The sequence below is a fragment of the Osmerus mordax genome, chromosome 11 (assembly GCF_038355195.1).
Source record: "Osmerus mordax isolate fOsmMor3 chromosome 11, fOsmMor3.pri, whole genome shotgun sequence".
Lineage (NCBI taxonomy): Eukaryota > Metazoa > Chordata > Actinopteri > Osmeriformes > Osmeridae > Osmerus > Osmerus mordax.
The window spans coordinates 10,325,386-10,338,835 of record NC_090060.1 but is presented as its reverse complement, the minus strand read 5'-3'; the positions used below and the strand labels follow the sequence as shown (position 1 = coordinate 10,338,835).

The window sequence follows — 13,450 nt, the reverse complement described above, 5'->3', positions numbered from 1 at the left end:
AACCAAAGCATGTAGAAAGCACTACGTTGGTTTGAAGCTGCAGTATTCTGGTAAATCTTTCACTCATGTTTGGCCACCCTGCTTTGTCTGTAGCTTAACTTCTATGGCTTCAGTGTGCAACATGGCTGTGTTAATGACATGCTTCACAGCCAGCGTGGCTGCTTGGGGACCTTGGCTGGCTGTGGGTGGGCTGAGTGGACAACACCACTGTCTTTGGGGTGTGACTCATTAGCTCTCTGTCCAGTGGGCCCCAACAGTGCTCAGTCCCATCTGATACTGATAGGAGGGGTCACGGATGGATGAACCAGTCTGTGTCGGGAAAGCCGAGAAATCCCTGTGAGGCCGGAGAGGTGACCCTGGCTTTCTGTGGTAGAGAGGTGGATGGGCCACCCTGTCCCTGGAGCCTGCAACAAGTGGAGAGGAAGATGAAGAGGAGGACGTAGAGGGTATGGCGGTGAGGCCTCGCTGGGCTGAGGCCGGGCTGTAGAGCCCTAAGTCAGACTGAGGGCGTGGAGCCATAGAGGCAGAGTGGTGTGGCACCACAGAAGTGGCAGTGGCAGTGCTGGTGAAATGGGCGGTGAAGGGCTGGTATGGGACAGTGTCTACTGTTTGCATACTGTAGCGAGGATAAGGCTGCACTGATGCCCACATATTCAGTGATGGGGGAGTCAGGTCCTCCGCTCCGCCTGGCCCAGCACCTGATTCCCCTTCCATGCTGCCATACATGCAGGCCTCCCTAGAGCTTAGTGTCTCACCGCAGTAGGGGTGAGATAGCAATGGTGGCTCATAGGAAGGAGGGGATCGGAAGTAGTGGTCTTCAGGGGCTGCGGGCGGTGCTGTCTCCAAGTATGGGCGTTTACACCCCAGTTCCAAGTGTCTGGTGTTATCTGTCAAATAAATACATGTGACTTATTTTATCAAGATCTACAAACCTCTCCCCTTGCCTGCTACCCTTTGCTTCTTATACTGTACCTGGCCTCAAGCTATGCCAGCACCCTAACTCATAAGTGAAGGCAAGCTAAACATTACACCTAAAAGCCCTTTTCTGCAACTGACAAGTTAAGATCGGTAGTTGAGTGTTCCTTAACTCACCTCTGTGTTTAAAGCAATGATAGAGCAGCCCAGGTTCTCTGCTTGGAGGGAAGGGGTTGGAGAGGTGATCCTGGTGGTCTGAGTTGGACAGGGGGACTCCACTTTCATACTGATAATGGGACAGGACTTGGGGATGCCCGGTCAGAACTCCAGCTCCCAACTTTCCTGCCAGGTGACTGTGTGAAGATATGAGCCTCTGACGTACCATGTTCTTAGAAATCACTGGGTAGTCTTTCCTAAGGCAATATATGAACACCAGTTAGCTAAGCATTTAAGGAACATTTAGCTTTCTTGAAAAGGGACCGAAGCACACTTATTCCTTTCACAGTTGCTTGGCACAAAAAAAGTATTGAAGCAATTGAGGAAGGAGAGTTGGTTCCAAAGAAAATTTCACCGTGCCAAAACTATCGTTTTCAGCCATCACTTAAGTATTTCATTGAGACATTACGAGTGACAGGTTCTCTGAAACATACCCCTGGAGTCTTGAGACACGCAGGTCCCCTTCATCACTGCCACGGAAACCCTTGGCAAATGGATTGTTCTCAATCTTCAACTGAGTGATCTAAACATAAATAGAATTACGTTTTATGACATGTCTGACAGTACAACAGACACGAAAACAATAACAAATATGACTACTGTAACTGTGGTTTAGGGGACTACTACTGATACTATTAAGATTTTTCGGTTAATTGTATCTATAATAAATCAAATTTACATTGTCAGTGCAGAATCAGATCCTGTAAATGGTAGTCAGTGCTCCGTGGACCCAGATTGTTTCTCACATTATTGATGTAATGAGAACCCGGTACCCACTGAAGTACAGTGTGTTACCTTATGATTCTGGTAGGATGTGACGGAGATAAAGGCAGTCTCGTGAAAGACGTGAGTACAGTAGGCCGTGTTCTTTGAACCAAATGCGTTGTTCTCATCTGCCTTGACAATGTGCAGTCTGGGCTGGTACTTGTGCATAGAGTTGAGGATGATCTGTAAGAGGGGAAAAAAGTAAGACCATCTTCAGGACATGATTTGACTAAAGCAGAAAGTCAAAAATGTGAATGTCTGAAGTTTAATGTATATTATAGGAAGTAGCTAATGGCAACCCTGTAAATGCAGAGTGATGTCATTTATATTGACTTGAATAGAGCCATAGTGTGAATGGATAGATTTAGTTGCTCAGGTTTTCCACACCTAGTGCTTTCGCAGGTACTTGCAGCTGTTTTAATAGTTATGGTGTATAGGCGTCAATGATGGGCTCTCCTTGGTCAGGGTGGATTATGGATGGGTCATAAAATGGATATCAATTCACAGTAAAAAAAAAAAAAAAAAAACTGGTTTGTACCTGAATATATAGACATCTTAAGCTCATACTGTACGAGTAGATAAATATTTCTTTGATTATTTTATGGAAAGGATATTTAAGCAGGCACATGTAATAAGAACAAATATTTCATAAATACACTGATCAGGCATGCTGCCTCTTTTTAATAGCGTTGAAAAAGTTGCAGGCACATTTTCATTTATCTCTTATTGCAATTCATGTTTAGCAGTAAACAGGCTCTCTGAAGCACATCATTGTCACACTTGGGTTGACTGCATCTCAATTGTTCAGTGCACCAGTCAGCACATGTGTTAACTGTGATCAGTGTTCAGCTTTGTTTGGGCAGGTCAGCACACCGGCACCAGTCTGTTCAGAGCAGACCTAGCTGTGTGTTCAACCAAGCGTTTGTCTTCGTGGGGCAGGGTCATCTCTAGCTCAGTTCTGTCGAAGGCGATGATCATCAAGCTCTCCACCCCCCCCACGCCTTCTAGACACACTGCCTACAAGCAGGGCTAAGCCTGAAGGAGTCTGCTCCTCCATGGGGCTCCCACAGAGGAGTGAAGACCAGTGAGGCACAGGGGGCTAGACTAAGGACGAACCCTCCACAGCCCAATACTCACATGCTCTTGTTTGGGGGGTAGGGTAAAGAGGAAGATAAGCTATTGATAGGTCGGCTGGAGAATTTCCTGTGATCTTTTTTTGCTCTTTCTAGTTGGTGTCTGGAGGTAGTCTGGCTTACCGCTGTCTAATTGCATTGATCAAGGTAGGACCCTCAGAAAAATGTAGAATCCAAGCAAGCACCCTTTTATTAACCTTTTAAGTAACATGTTGTATTCACCAGTACAGTACATTGAAATCCTTTACACTGGTTATATTGGTAATCAGCAGGGATTTAAATCTCAACCATTTGCAGTTTGAACATGACAATTAATTTCAAATTTAAAGGTAATTTTCCACAAAAGTGGAAAATGATATATATAGGTCACTTAGATCAGTGGTTCCCAACATTCAAATGAATGGGTCGTTATCCAGCTCTTCAGAAGCCTGCTTATGACCATTCATTTGAATCAGGTGTGTTGGAGCAGGGAAACATCTAAAACATGCAGGACAGGGGTGCCCTGAGGACCAGGGTTGGGAACCACTGACTTAGATAACACACATTTAGTCATTGTTTCCTAAATGGACAATATATTTAATATTGTTTGAGAAGGGTGAGGGGGGACATTTAAGTATCCAACACTAAAAAAGTAGAATCTGTATTTAAAATCACTATCAAGGGTCATAACTTGACCAACAGTAGCAGGGGAGCCCAGATCAGTGGGGGTTTTGCTTATTCTGCTGATGTTGAGCATCTCTGGGGTAGAGGGTGGAGGTTATGGCAGTTTTGGGTTAGACTGTCAAGATCTAATATGTCATACGGACTCAGCTTCCATCATACGGACGCTGAATCTGATGTTTTCTCCATAATAATCGAATTAATCTAATCGTAGTCTAAAACAGGCTGTTTTAATTTCAGCTGTGAGATTTTAATAGGAGTGATTTCTCACTGTGCTCAAGTGTGAGTGAGCCTAGGGAAGGTTCCATTGGAACACAGTGAAATGGTGGTTCCCTTGTGCCCCTGCTGGTATGGGCGTCAGCCGTACATAGCCAGGCCTCCCTCTCTCTCAGTTTTCGTTACGCGCCCTTATCACTGGCCAGGCGCTCGACTCAACCTGACAGCAGGCCCCGGCGTTGACCCGAGAGGTTATGAACCTAATGAGCTCCTCTGCTGACAGGATGGTTTTGGACAAGCTATCCCAGAGTCCCTCTGGGTTGCACTGCCACGGTCACACTTTTCACCTCCCTCAGCGCCAAGACGCTCAATACTTCTCTATGTTTCTTGTGTCAGACTGCCTCCCTTTCTTTCTTGAGCCCGCTACCACTTTCACACTTCTTTCCTATGTGTATCTCCCTCCCTTCTTCTGTGTTGTCTGCATGTGTATCTTTTCCCCTCCCCTCAATTCTGAAACCTTTGACCTTTTTTAGGTTTCCGTCAACCTACTAGCAAGTTGTCATTGAAACTCATTACCTTCCCAGATTGGCGATTGTCCCCTTCTTTTGAACCGTCAGTAACATTTCTAATCGAAGAAGATCAAATTGACATCCTTTTGAGCACTCAAGCTGTTCATTGCTCTGCTGATGACACTGATTCGACCGGTTATGGACTTTGTTGATTGGCAATGGACTGGAAGGACGTAGTATGTGCCAACTGAAAACGGAACTATGGTGCTCTGATTGGTCAACCGAATGTGTCCGGACCGGGGCTCGGAAGAAAGTGGACTTTTTCCCTACTTTTTCCTGACCTGTCATTCATTCATTGCATACATACTGATTTAAACACATCTGACAGTACTGTATTCAAAAGTGTTAGGAGTATACTTAGGTAGACAATAAGGTGACTCACATGGCCAAAGGGGTCCAGGTGATTGTTGGTAAGCTTTAGCTTCTGGAATGACACCAGCTGTCTCATCCAGTGAGCTCCTGTAGCAGGGGAATCTGGGTGAACGTATAGTCTACCTGGCATTGCAGGCTCTGCCTTACCAGCTACCATCCTGTGGAAGTAAAAACATTGGGAGTAGAAAGGGGAGAGAGAGGGTGATGGATTAGTAATTTCATATCATCTGCCTCTGGGAAGTTCATGGCATACTGCAAGAGTAAAAGATGCCTCAGTCTTTCCACCCTGATTCAGAAACCACCCTGTCAACCCCTGCCACTAGATGACAGCTCTCACACAACTGTTTTCTGGCTCAGTGATGGGCCCGATGGTCTCCTTTCCATGCCAAACACAAATATAGTAATGATGCAAAATACTAGTGGTTTCAATGCACACACCATGGGAACCTTTCATATTATTTTTTTTGACTAGAGGGGCTTGCTTTAACCTAACATCACTGCTAATTATGCTCTTCCAAGGTGTCGCTGAGCAACTCCAGAACCCACACTGGCAAATACTGAAATTCCAGGCCATCCCACAAGATCTGGAAGAAATGCCTGTAAAAATGTCTGTTCTGAAGAAAGCTTGCATCTTTACAGCGGTTCTCTTGGCATAACCTTTGTTTTCGGTCCACCCTTGGATACAGTTGTGTTGGCAGACGCGCATTGCCAGCTTTGATGTTGCTTTAGGGGGCGGAGTCAATGGCGGTGGTATCGCCCCCAGGCGTAGGGTCAATCGGAGGACAGTGGGTACAGCCCAGCTGTTTTTAGCCCGCTGGTTTTGACAGGCGGCTTGCCAGTGCCCTGCGGTAATAAACTGTGTGCTAATGACAATCCACAGCCACCGTGAGCATAGTGACAGCAGCCTGTTCTGCTATAACACTGAAGTATTTGAAAACAACAAAGGACCACGAATGCTATTAAACATGGCGTTTTCAAACTCAGAGACACATTCGCAGACTTATCACTTCACAAGAAGTTTGACATCTGACAGCTGGTTAGCTGTGAAGCATGTTATGCAAAATGGTGGCATATTTTGTTGGATTAAATAATTCATTCTCCATGAGCAGAAAGGATTATCGTTGTCCTTTTTAGAATACTGATTATGAAAATGACTGAAATTATTCCACCACATCAGCTAAATCTGTCCCATAGCTGGAGGCTTCAAGTGGGAGGCCTCACGCTCCATCTCTCCATCCCAAACGGATGAAGCAGGTTGGAGAAGAGCAGCACTTACTGTTCTCTTTGGTACACAGCAAATGCCAGAAGTAATACACCAACAGCATGTCTGATAAAGTAAGGGTGAGCAGCTGTATTCGAATGCAAGACCTTGTATAGTGGGTGTAGGAATTCTGAAGATACCAGCATCCAGGCAGTGTGTACAGTTGGAATTTGTGGTAGGTATTATCTTAAGCGTTTGAAACTGTCTCGGCATTATAATGTATCCCTCTTTTTTGCACACAAATGATATACTCAGTAATGATTTTGCTTTGGTGAAGAGCGGTAGGATAAAGGGGAATCAGAGATCCATGTTTTTTTCTTCTTAGGCTCATCCTCTCATTTATGTTTAGACCGTCCATCTCTTTCATTGTGTTTAAACTGCCTTGCCTTATGCAGACTTGTGTCTAAAGCAATAAAGCATCAAATTAACCTACTATGACAATGCAAATAAATCGTTACAGTAATAGATATGAGAAGCATTTATGGATGTGACTGTCGATTGACGTAACTCTACAGTCGCACGCTGGATTAAAACTTTTTCCATGCTGTCAAACTATAATTTTGTGAATCCAAGTGCTCTGGGCTTCAAAGTAAGACACCAAGCTTCTCATACATGCCAGTGATGATGATTCACATGGAGAACTGGGAATGCACGTGAATGAAAGATACCTGGAAGAACCACTTGGCTAATGACTCACCATTTGTTGTCACAGAACTTGTAGCGATGGTCATCGGCCGGTACAATATCTGTCAGGAGGATGTACTTGGTCTTTGGGTTCATCCCTGTTACCTTGACCTTGTAGCTTGGGAACATCCTCCTGTAAGGAGCAAAATACAGAATGGATCGGAATTTGGTGGTTTTCCTCACTAATTTCACCCTTTAACTGGATCTCCCGAGTTATACTTTAGCCCGGAGAGATGAAATTGGTATTACCTGCTTTGTCTTTTCTTAATGTGTGTCAGTGACACATATTTGAATGTACATTTTCAGTAAGTGTTCAAACTGTCAAGAAACTATGACAAAGAGATGCAACTTCATCTCTACTGCTATGTAACAGCTTGTTAGGACTTGGATGAGGGTTGATTGGTAATAAGGAGCGATTAAAAGCATTAGGTAAAGCGTTACCCTTGTTTCTCCTACATTAAAGCTGTTCAAGAACAAAAGTGACAAGGAGCTTGGAGAATTGTTTCAAGCATTGTTAAACACCTACCAGTAAAATTACCAACATTGCTTCCAGCCTGAATATTAATTCACACAAAGGTGGCTATTTCTGGGCTTAGCATCCCAGCTGAGAGTGGAACAGTAGCACTTTCTGAGGGCTTTAACCAGCCTTGATTATGCTTGTGAAAGTGAAGATCAGCAAGACATCATTCAACTGACAGTAGCTAAACAAGGTCTTCAAAAGACCTTTAAAAGGGATCCACCAATATTGTTGTAGAATCGTTTTAAATTGTTGGAAATAATTTTCTCCATTGAAGTTTCTCAATTTTCTCCATTCCTCTGCATAACGAAATATATTTTTCTAGTGTGGTACCATACTGCATCTTTCATCCTCTAGAGTACTGCAGAACTGGAAGAGAGAGTATGCTAATATGGCTGAATAGGCCATAAAACACATGAATAGCGCTACCTTCCGTGACCTCTTCCCTGAAAACGGCTCTTTTTCATCTCCATCTGCGTCAAAGCAAAAGTTGCAAAGGGAGTCAGTGCCCCTTATAAACCCCTAAGTGCTTTTTAATGGCAGCTCGAGTCCGACAACAGTTTGGACAGCTGACTCGTCACTGCCCCCAGCGACTGCGGTCAAAGGGCCTTATCTGTTGCTGCTACCCCCAGCAACAGGTTGAAATAGTGGGACACACTTGTGAAAGCCTGACATATTCTCTGAATGGATTACTTTGGGGGCAGTTCCCCTTAGCCCAAGCGAATGGCTCTTTGCTGTAAACGCAGAACTTCAAAGGCCCATAGCACCTGACACTGGAACCCGAAAGCTTGGCCTTGGGTCACATTACTGTAAATACTCCCACAGTAAGAGAGCAGGGATTGTAGGCAGGTAATCTCTACTCTCTCTCTGGCTCTGAATTAGTGGGGATCGGGGAGATCAGTCCTGGGCTGAAACAGTTTAATCATAGGGGAACATCCGAAACAGACATCCTCACATCCCCAAGTCATGGAATTTCATATGCATCTTTGGTCATCAGAGGTCTCTATTTATGAATCTCGATATGAAAACCTTCCAAAACTACTGACTATTGTTTTTTTTTCAAAGAATTACTGAAAGCTATAAGCAAATGTGTTATCTTACTCTGAAAATATATTCAGTTCCCCATATTCCCCCTAATTATAGTCCACTGAAAAACTGTGTGAAAGTGTTCAACTTGCTTCTGAATTAGAAGCATCCAGTTCTTGAATCAGGTTATAGAATTTGTGCGTAAAGTAATCCACCTAAATACAGATTATTTTTTGCAGACAATTGTGTACGACCTGATGAGGTATTACTGCACTGTTGGAATTATTCTTACCCCAAATACCTACTTGATTTATTTAAGTAGTGATTTATTTCCAGTTTCTCACTATAATATAGTTCTACCAGTTAGTGTTTTATTTACTGTTTATCAATTTACCCAAGTGTGTCATGAAAGGGGAGCAGATAAAGATGGGAAATGCCACGCTGAACCTAATTCATTGCGCTACAGTGGAATGCTATTCTTTTCCCGTGGGCCACTACTGAAAGAGCTCCAACAAGGGGGCCCACACTGGATCACATGGCATATCTAATGACTAATGCCTGGATATATCAGTTGTAATGGGGAGTGCCTGGATAGCCCAGCCATATCAGTTCTGAGTTTCCCTGGTGACAGACAATGTTGTTTCCATGGCAAAGCATCCAGGTGTGATGGGGAAATTATAAATGTCCAGGATTTACAGTTCCTTTTTCTTTAAGTGAAGACCACTGTACAAGAATGCCTTTGTTTATAAATATAAAAAGTGTTTGACAAAAATTATTAAATCAATGAAGAACAAGCTGTTTATCATGGGCTGCTTTTTACAGCACATGTGCGCTGGTGTGCATGTGAGAACGCCTGAGAATGTTTGTGTGTCAAGAGGAGAGGATGAGAAATGGACGTAGAAAGTGTGTATGATATCAGTGTCAGGGTGTGTGTGTGTGTTTGTGTGGCCTGCCAGCTGTTTCTCTCAGCCATTCACTTGTATGCCTGGGCCCTCCAGTTAACCATCCCCTCTCTGGGAACCTACGGTGCCGGGAAGGAGATCAAAAGGAGCAACGGAGGGATGATGGAGCGCCCATCCCCAGCTAGACGCTGTCGATCGCGGGCGCCGGGCTCCTCTTATCACCCTGCCGTCGCTCCCCCTGACGGACTGTGTACAGAGAGAGAGAGAGTGAGGAGAGGGAGCACCAGGCGCTTTGAAGAGGGAGGATTAAGGCCGGGACTGTGACACTCACAATAACAAGCCGTCCATGTTCAAGTTAAGGTGCTGGCTGTGAGTTCACGGCACGGCTAGAGGCTGAAGGGTTGAGCTGGAGGAGTATTTCCACCCAGCACAGACAAAGGGGGTAGGGCGATGCCCAATCTTGGGGATAGCTACCCCTGGAGCTACTCCAACCAGGAAGTAGGACAGTTCAGCTAAAGATGAACTGACCATTTTCTTACCCCTTGCTTATGAACTTGTGCACCTGTTTGGTATCTACCTTAGTGTCTTAAGAAGTTACCCTTTCACTCCATGGTCAACATTGGGCTTAAAAGACTCCTAAGGGATGAGGGTCCCCATACAATGTACAAACATCACTTCCTGGCTGCTAAATATGCATCCCCTAGAGTTGCAGACCTCTTCCTGAGCAGTAGTCTTAAGGGAGTAGACCTCACACGGTTGGATTCCAGAGATTGTCAGTGTCTGTCCACTGGCATCGCTATCCTTGAAAGAGCGCTGATCTTTTACTGTGCCCTCTCCCTGTGGGTCAGATATCTATATGTTTCCCATCTTTTATCCTAAGGATAGAAACCACTCACTGGCCACCCCTTAAAGATTGCCATTCTGTCATTGTCATCCCTCCTATATTTATCTGTCTAGTATAAACCTAGTATACGGTTGCATACTAATAAGGTTGCATACTAATATTGCATCTTGGCACATTGTGTGAATATTCTGTAATATTTTATAGCTCTGAATTTACAAATGTGCAGGTCCATCCTGGTTTTTATATTATTTACTTTTTATCATGTTTAATCATGAATAAAAAAACATGATCTGCTCTTTTTCATTTCAGATAACTGAAACTCAAGAAACTTTGTACTTGACATGCTCCATACACTTCCTCCAATTACAGTTAGGGATATCCTCTTGTTTTTTTGACTGTGCACAATGAGCATGGTCTACTACAAAAATGACTATTTTGGTCAAATAATTTTAATGGCCAGTATGCCAACAGTTTGTTATGTTTAGCATGCAGCTAAATTTATCGCCTCCAAGCTTCATTCCTTAAAAATGTCGCTGCCATTAGCTTGGCATCCCATTGCTTTAGCACACTCAGCTACACAAAGCTTTGTCTGTTAAAACTTTTTGAGCAAGGTGGCTAGCTACAACTTTTGAACCAGAGTAACATTTAATATTTTGGATACAGATGGAAAAGTTAAAAACATCCAGATAAACCTTCAAACCCTTTGATAAACCGTGTGTTTTAAACGTTCATTTCACACAAATGATTTCCACCATTTTAGTTAAGGATTTAACATGTTAACGTTATGAGCTTACTTGATAACATACTGTTCACAACTTGGATCTATAAAGCCTTGTCGTTGTGTAGATTTTGCTATTGGATAACATACTTAATCTGATTTTGTTTAAAAAATATTATACATATTAGCTGCCACTTTTTCCCCCCATGGAGTTGACCAACACTAACTGCACTTTTAACATGTGGTAAGTGCCTACCAAGCATTATTCATTGCTGTAATTTCTGTTGCTCTTAAGAGATTTTATTTTCAATGTTGTAACTTTGAATGATAGACACATAGCTTCTCCATGACTAAGCAACATAAACATACTCTTTTGCTGTAGAGCTGACTGAAAGTAAGCCTATTCAGGTTTTCCAGTACAGCTGTGTAGTTAAGCGCTGCCTAGGCCTTCAAAGGCTTTAAGGATTCTAAGCGCACTTTATCAGCTGGACAAGGGAAAGCCCATCTTTCACAGTGATGCGGCATTAAAGAAAAAATGTGGCGACCTTTTCCATTTTGGACTACAAAAAAAAAGCCCCATGAGAAATGAGAGGTGGAGGTCGGTAGAGAATGTCGACTCATCTTCTGGTTAATGTCTGAAGGTTACAATGTAATCCATGGGGCACATTAAATTTAACATACAGACCAGTCGTTTGGGTCTTCAATTACATATTCACTGGTATATGAATTTTGCCCCTGCACTACATCGGAGGCAGAGCCTTAATAGCTGTTACACAGTGTGTTGTGATTGGAACTTACCAGTTGGTCATGGCAAATGCTAAAATTCAGGTGGCAAAAATAATTAGGTATGGAATTCAGCTTTCCATAAACTGGCAGTGGTAGTATTGGCAATACCTTCAAACACTGTTGGTAAACAATATTGAGCAAATTTTTTATGTAAACTAAATACATAAATACATTAGCCTGCAAATCAAACGAAGACACATTCATCCTTTAATTTGTATCACTATCCTATAGGCTTTGCATGAAAGGTTGCTGCATGAAAGCCTAAACAGGAATACACACATAAAGACAATCCCATCTACAAGTACATTGTGTAATATACCCCATGCATTCACTGTGGTGTATATTTACTGCTTGGACTCACCTGCCTGCTTTAGTTATGATCATTTCTGTACCAGCCTCATGAAACTTCTTCCATAACTCCCTCTCATGTAGAAGTACCTTGATACTCTCAATATTCTACAGGAATGTTCAAACAGAAAAGAAAACTTACCAAATTGCTGCACTATACGTAATTGTTTATGCTGAGAAATACATTTAAACTATTAAAAAAATAATATACTTTGGTCAAAAACCAGTTTGTGGGCATATACATTTAATCTAAAGCTAGCATTCTGCTTTGACTATCTACCTATTTTTTACCTGGTTAGGTTCATTTCCCTGAGGAATGCTGGGAGTTGTAGGCAGGGTCAGATGTGAAGGGTTGGGGACAAGTTCTGGGGGCCCTTCAGTCTGGGCCCCAGTCACACTGTCATCCGTCACAACTGAGGCTTTCTCCTGGAGCATCTCTTTATAGGTGCAAAGAAGAGAATATTTTCTATTATTTCCCACTCCGTCGTGTGAATCAATACATTACTTATGATTAAAGCAGTTATGCACAAGCTGACAGTTGTAATAGTACTGTACACATTTTTACTTCAATAACACAAAAATAAATTTGCAAGAAAAGAGTTCATTTTGGCTAATCTAATTGCAATCCTTTAGTGTAAGGCTGTAATTAATCATTTGTTTTTAACAATAATATTACAATTATTGGACATCGGTGATGTCTGCCAAGTAATAAACCTTCCATTACATGTTTGGCGTTTATCAAACTTAGTAAACAGATCACATATACACCAAAGTATGAAACCTATATTTGTTTTCCACAAAAATACATTAAACATAAATAAATGTCAGCAAATTTGAAGTTTGATGGTTGCTAAGTGTGGACATTTTTGGTCTACTGGAGACAAGGACATTCGTTTTGGTTGAACTGGGCCCCAAGCTAGTTATTGTTCATAAACACTACGGAAGTTAGTGACTTTAGAATTACATAGGTAGGCAAAGTTATTTCAAAGTTATTGCTGATTTCAACAGAAATTTAGTTGTTTTGTGTTATTGAAAGTCAGTTTATTTTTGGCAAATGGTTTTTAAAAGTCATAAGCTCTTTAGTTCATTCAGGATGCTCTGCTTATTTTCATTGCCTTCAGATGGTGGAACAGTATTTCCATTTCCGTGTTGAGCACTGGATTGATTATAATTACCAATTTGCAAGGTAGTCTTGAGAAACGTGAGGCATCACCTCATTTCTCAACCAAGACTGCTGAGACCCCTTCCACGGGGTCAAGATCCATTTGTTCTTAAGAATTGTTTGATTAAATATTTACACTCCTAGCATTGCAGTGGCTCAGTTTTATGTAACAGGGCTAAACACTGTTCATTCCATTAGCCGAGGTCATCCAGCTGAGTTTCCCTCTCTCACGGCTCTCAGGGCCCTGAAACAAACATCACAAAAGAGCCAGCAGAAACTGAGTGGGAGCTCTACTCCACTCAGTTTGCTGCTGGGCCCTGTGAAACAGTTTCCTGGTTTTCCCAGCTCACGCAGAA

General features: G+C 42.7%; 1 protein-coding gene across 1 annotated transcript; it reads right to left on the bottom strand.

Moving 5' to 3' along the window:
- Positions 1–228: 228 nt before the first annotated feature.
- On the bottom strand, positions 229–12,367 carry tbx4 (T-box transcription factor 4). The gene is made up of 8 exons (XM_067246572.1): positions 12,224–12,367; positions 11,946–12,040; positions 6,805–6,924; positions 4,857–5,004; positions 1,927–2,079; positions 1,566–1,654; positions 1,093–1,328; positions 229–887 (listed from the first exon to the last, which is right to left on the bottom strand). The coding sequence occupies exons 1-8, from the start codon at positions 12,365–12,367 to the stop codon at positions 229–231; spliced, it is 1,644 nt and encodes a 547-aa protein (XP_067102673.1).
- Positions 12,368–13,450: the final 1,083 nt, after the last annotated feature.

Coding starts and splice junctions, on each gene's coding strand:
- tbx4 (XM_067246572.1), bottom strand. CDS start 12,367: ATGCTCCAGGAGAAAGCCTCAGTTGTGACGGATGACAGTGTGACTGGG. Junction 5,005..6,804: donor AAGTTCTGTGACAACAAATG/GTGAGTCATTAG, acceptor TTACTTCCACAG/GATGGTAGCTGGTAAGGCAG. Junction 1,329..1,565: donor CGTGTCTCAAGACTCCAGGG/GTATGTTTCAGA, acceptor ATATTGCCTTAG/GAAAGACTACCCAGTGATTT.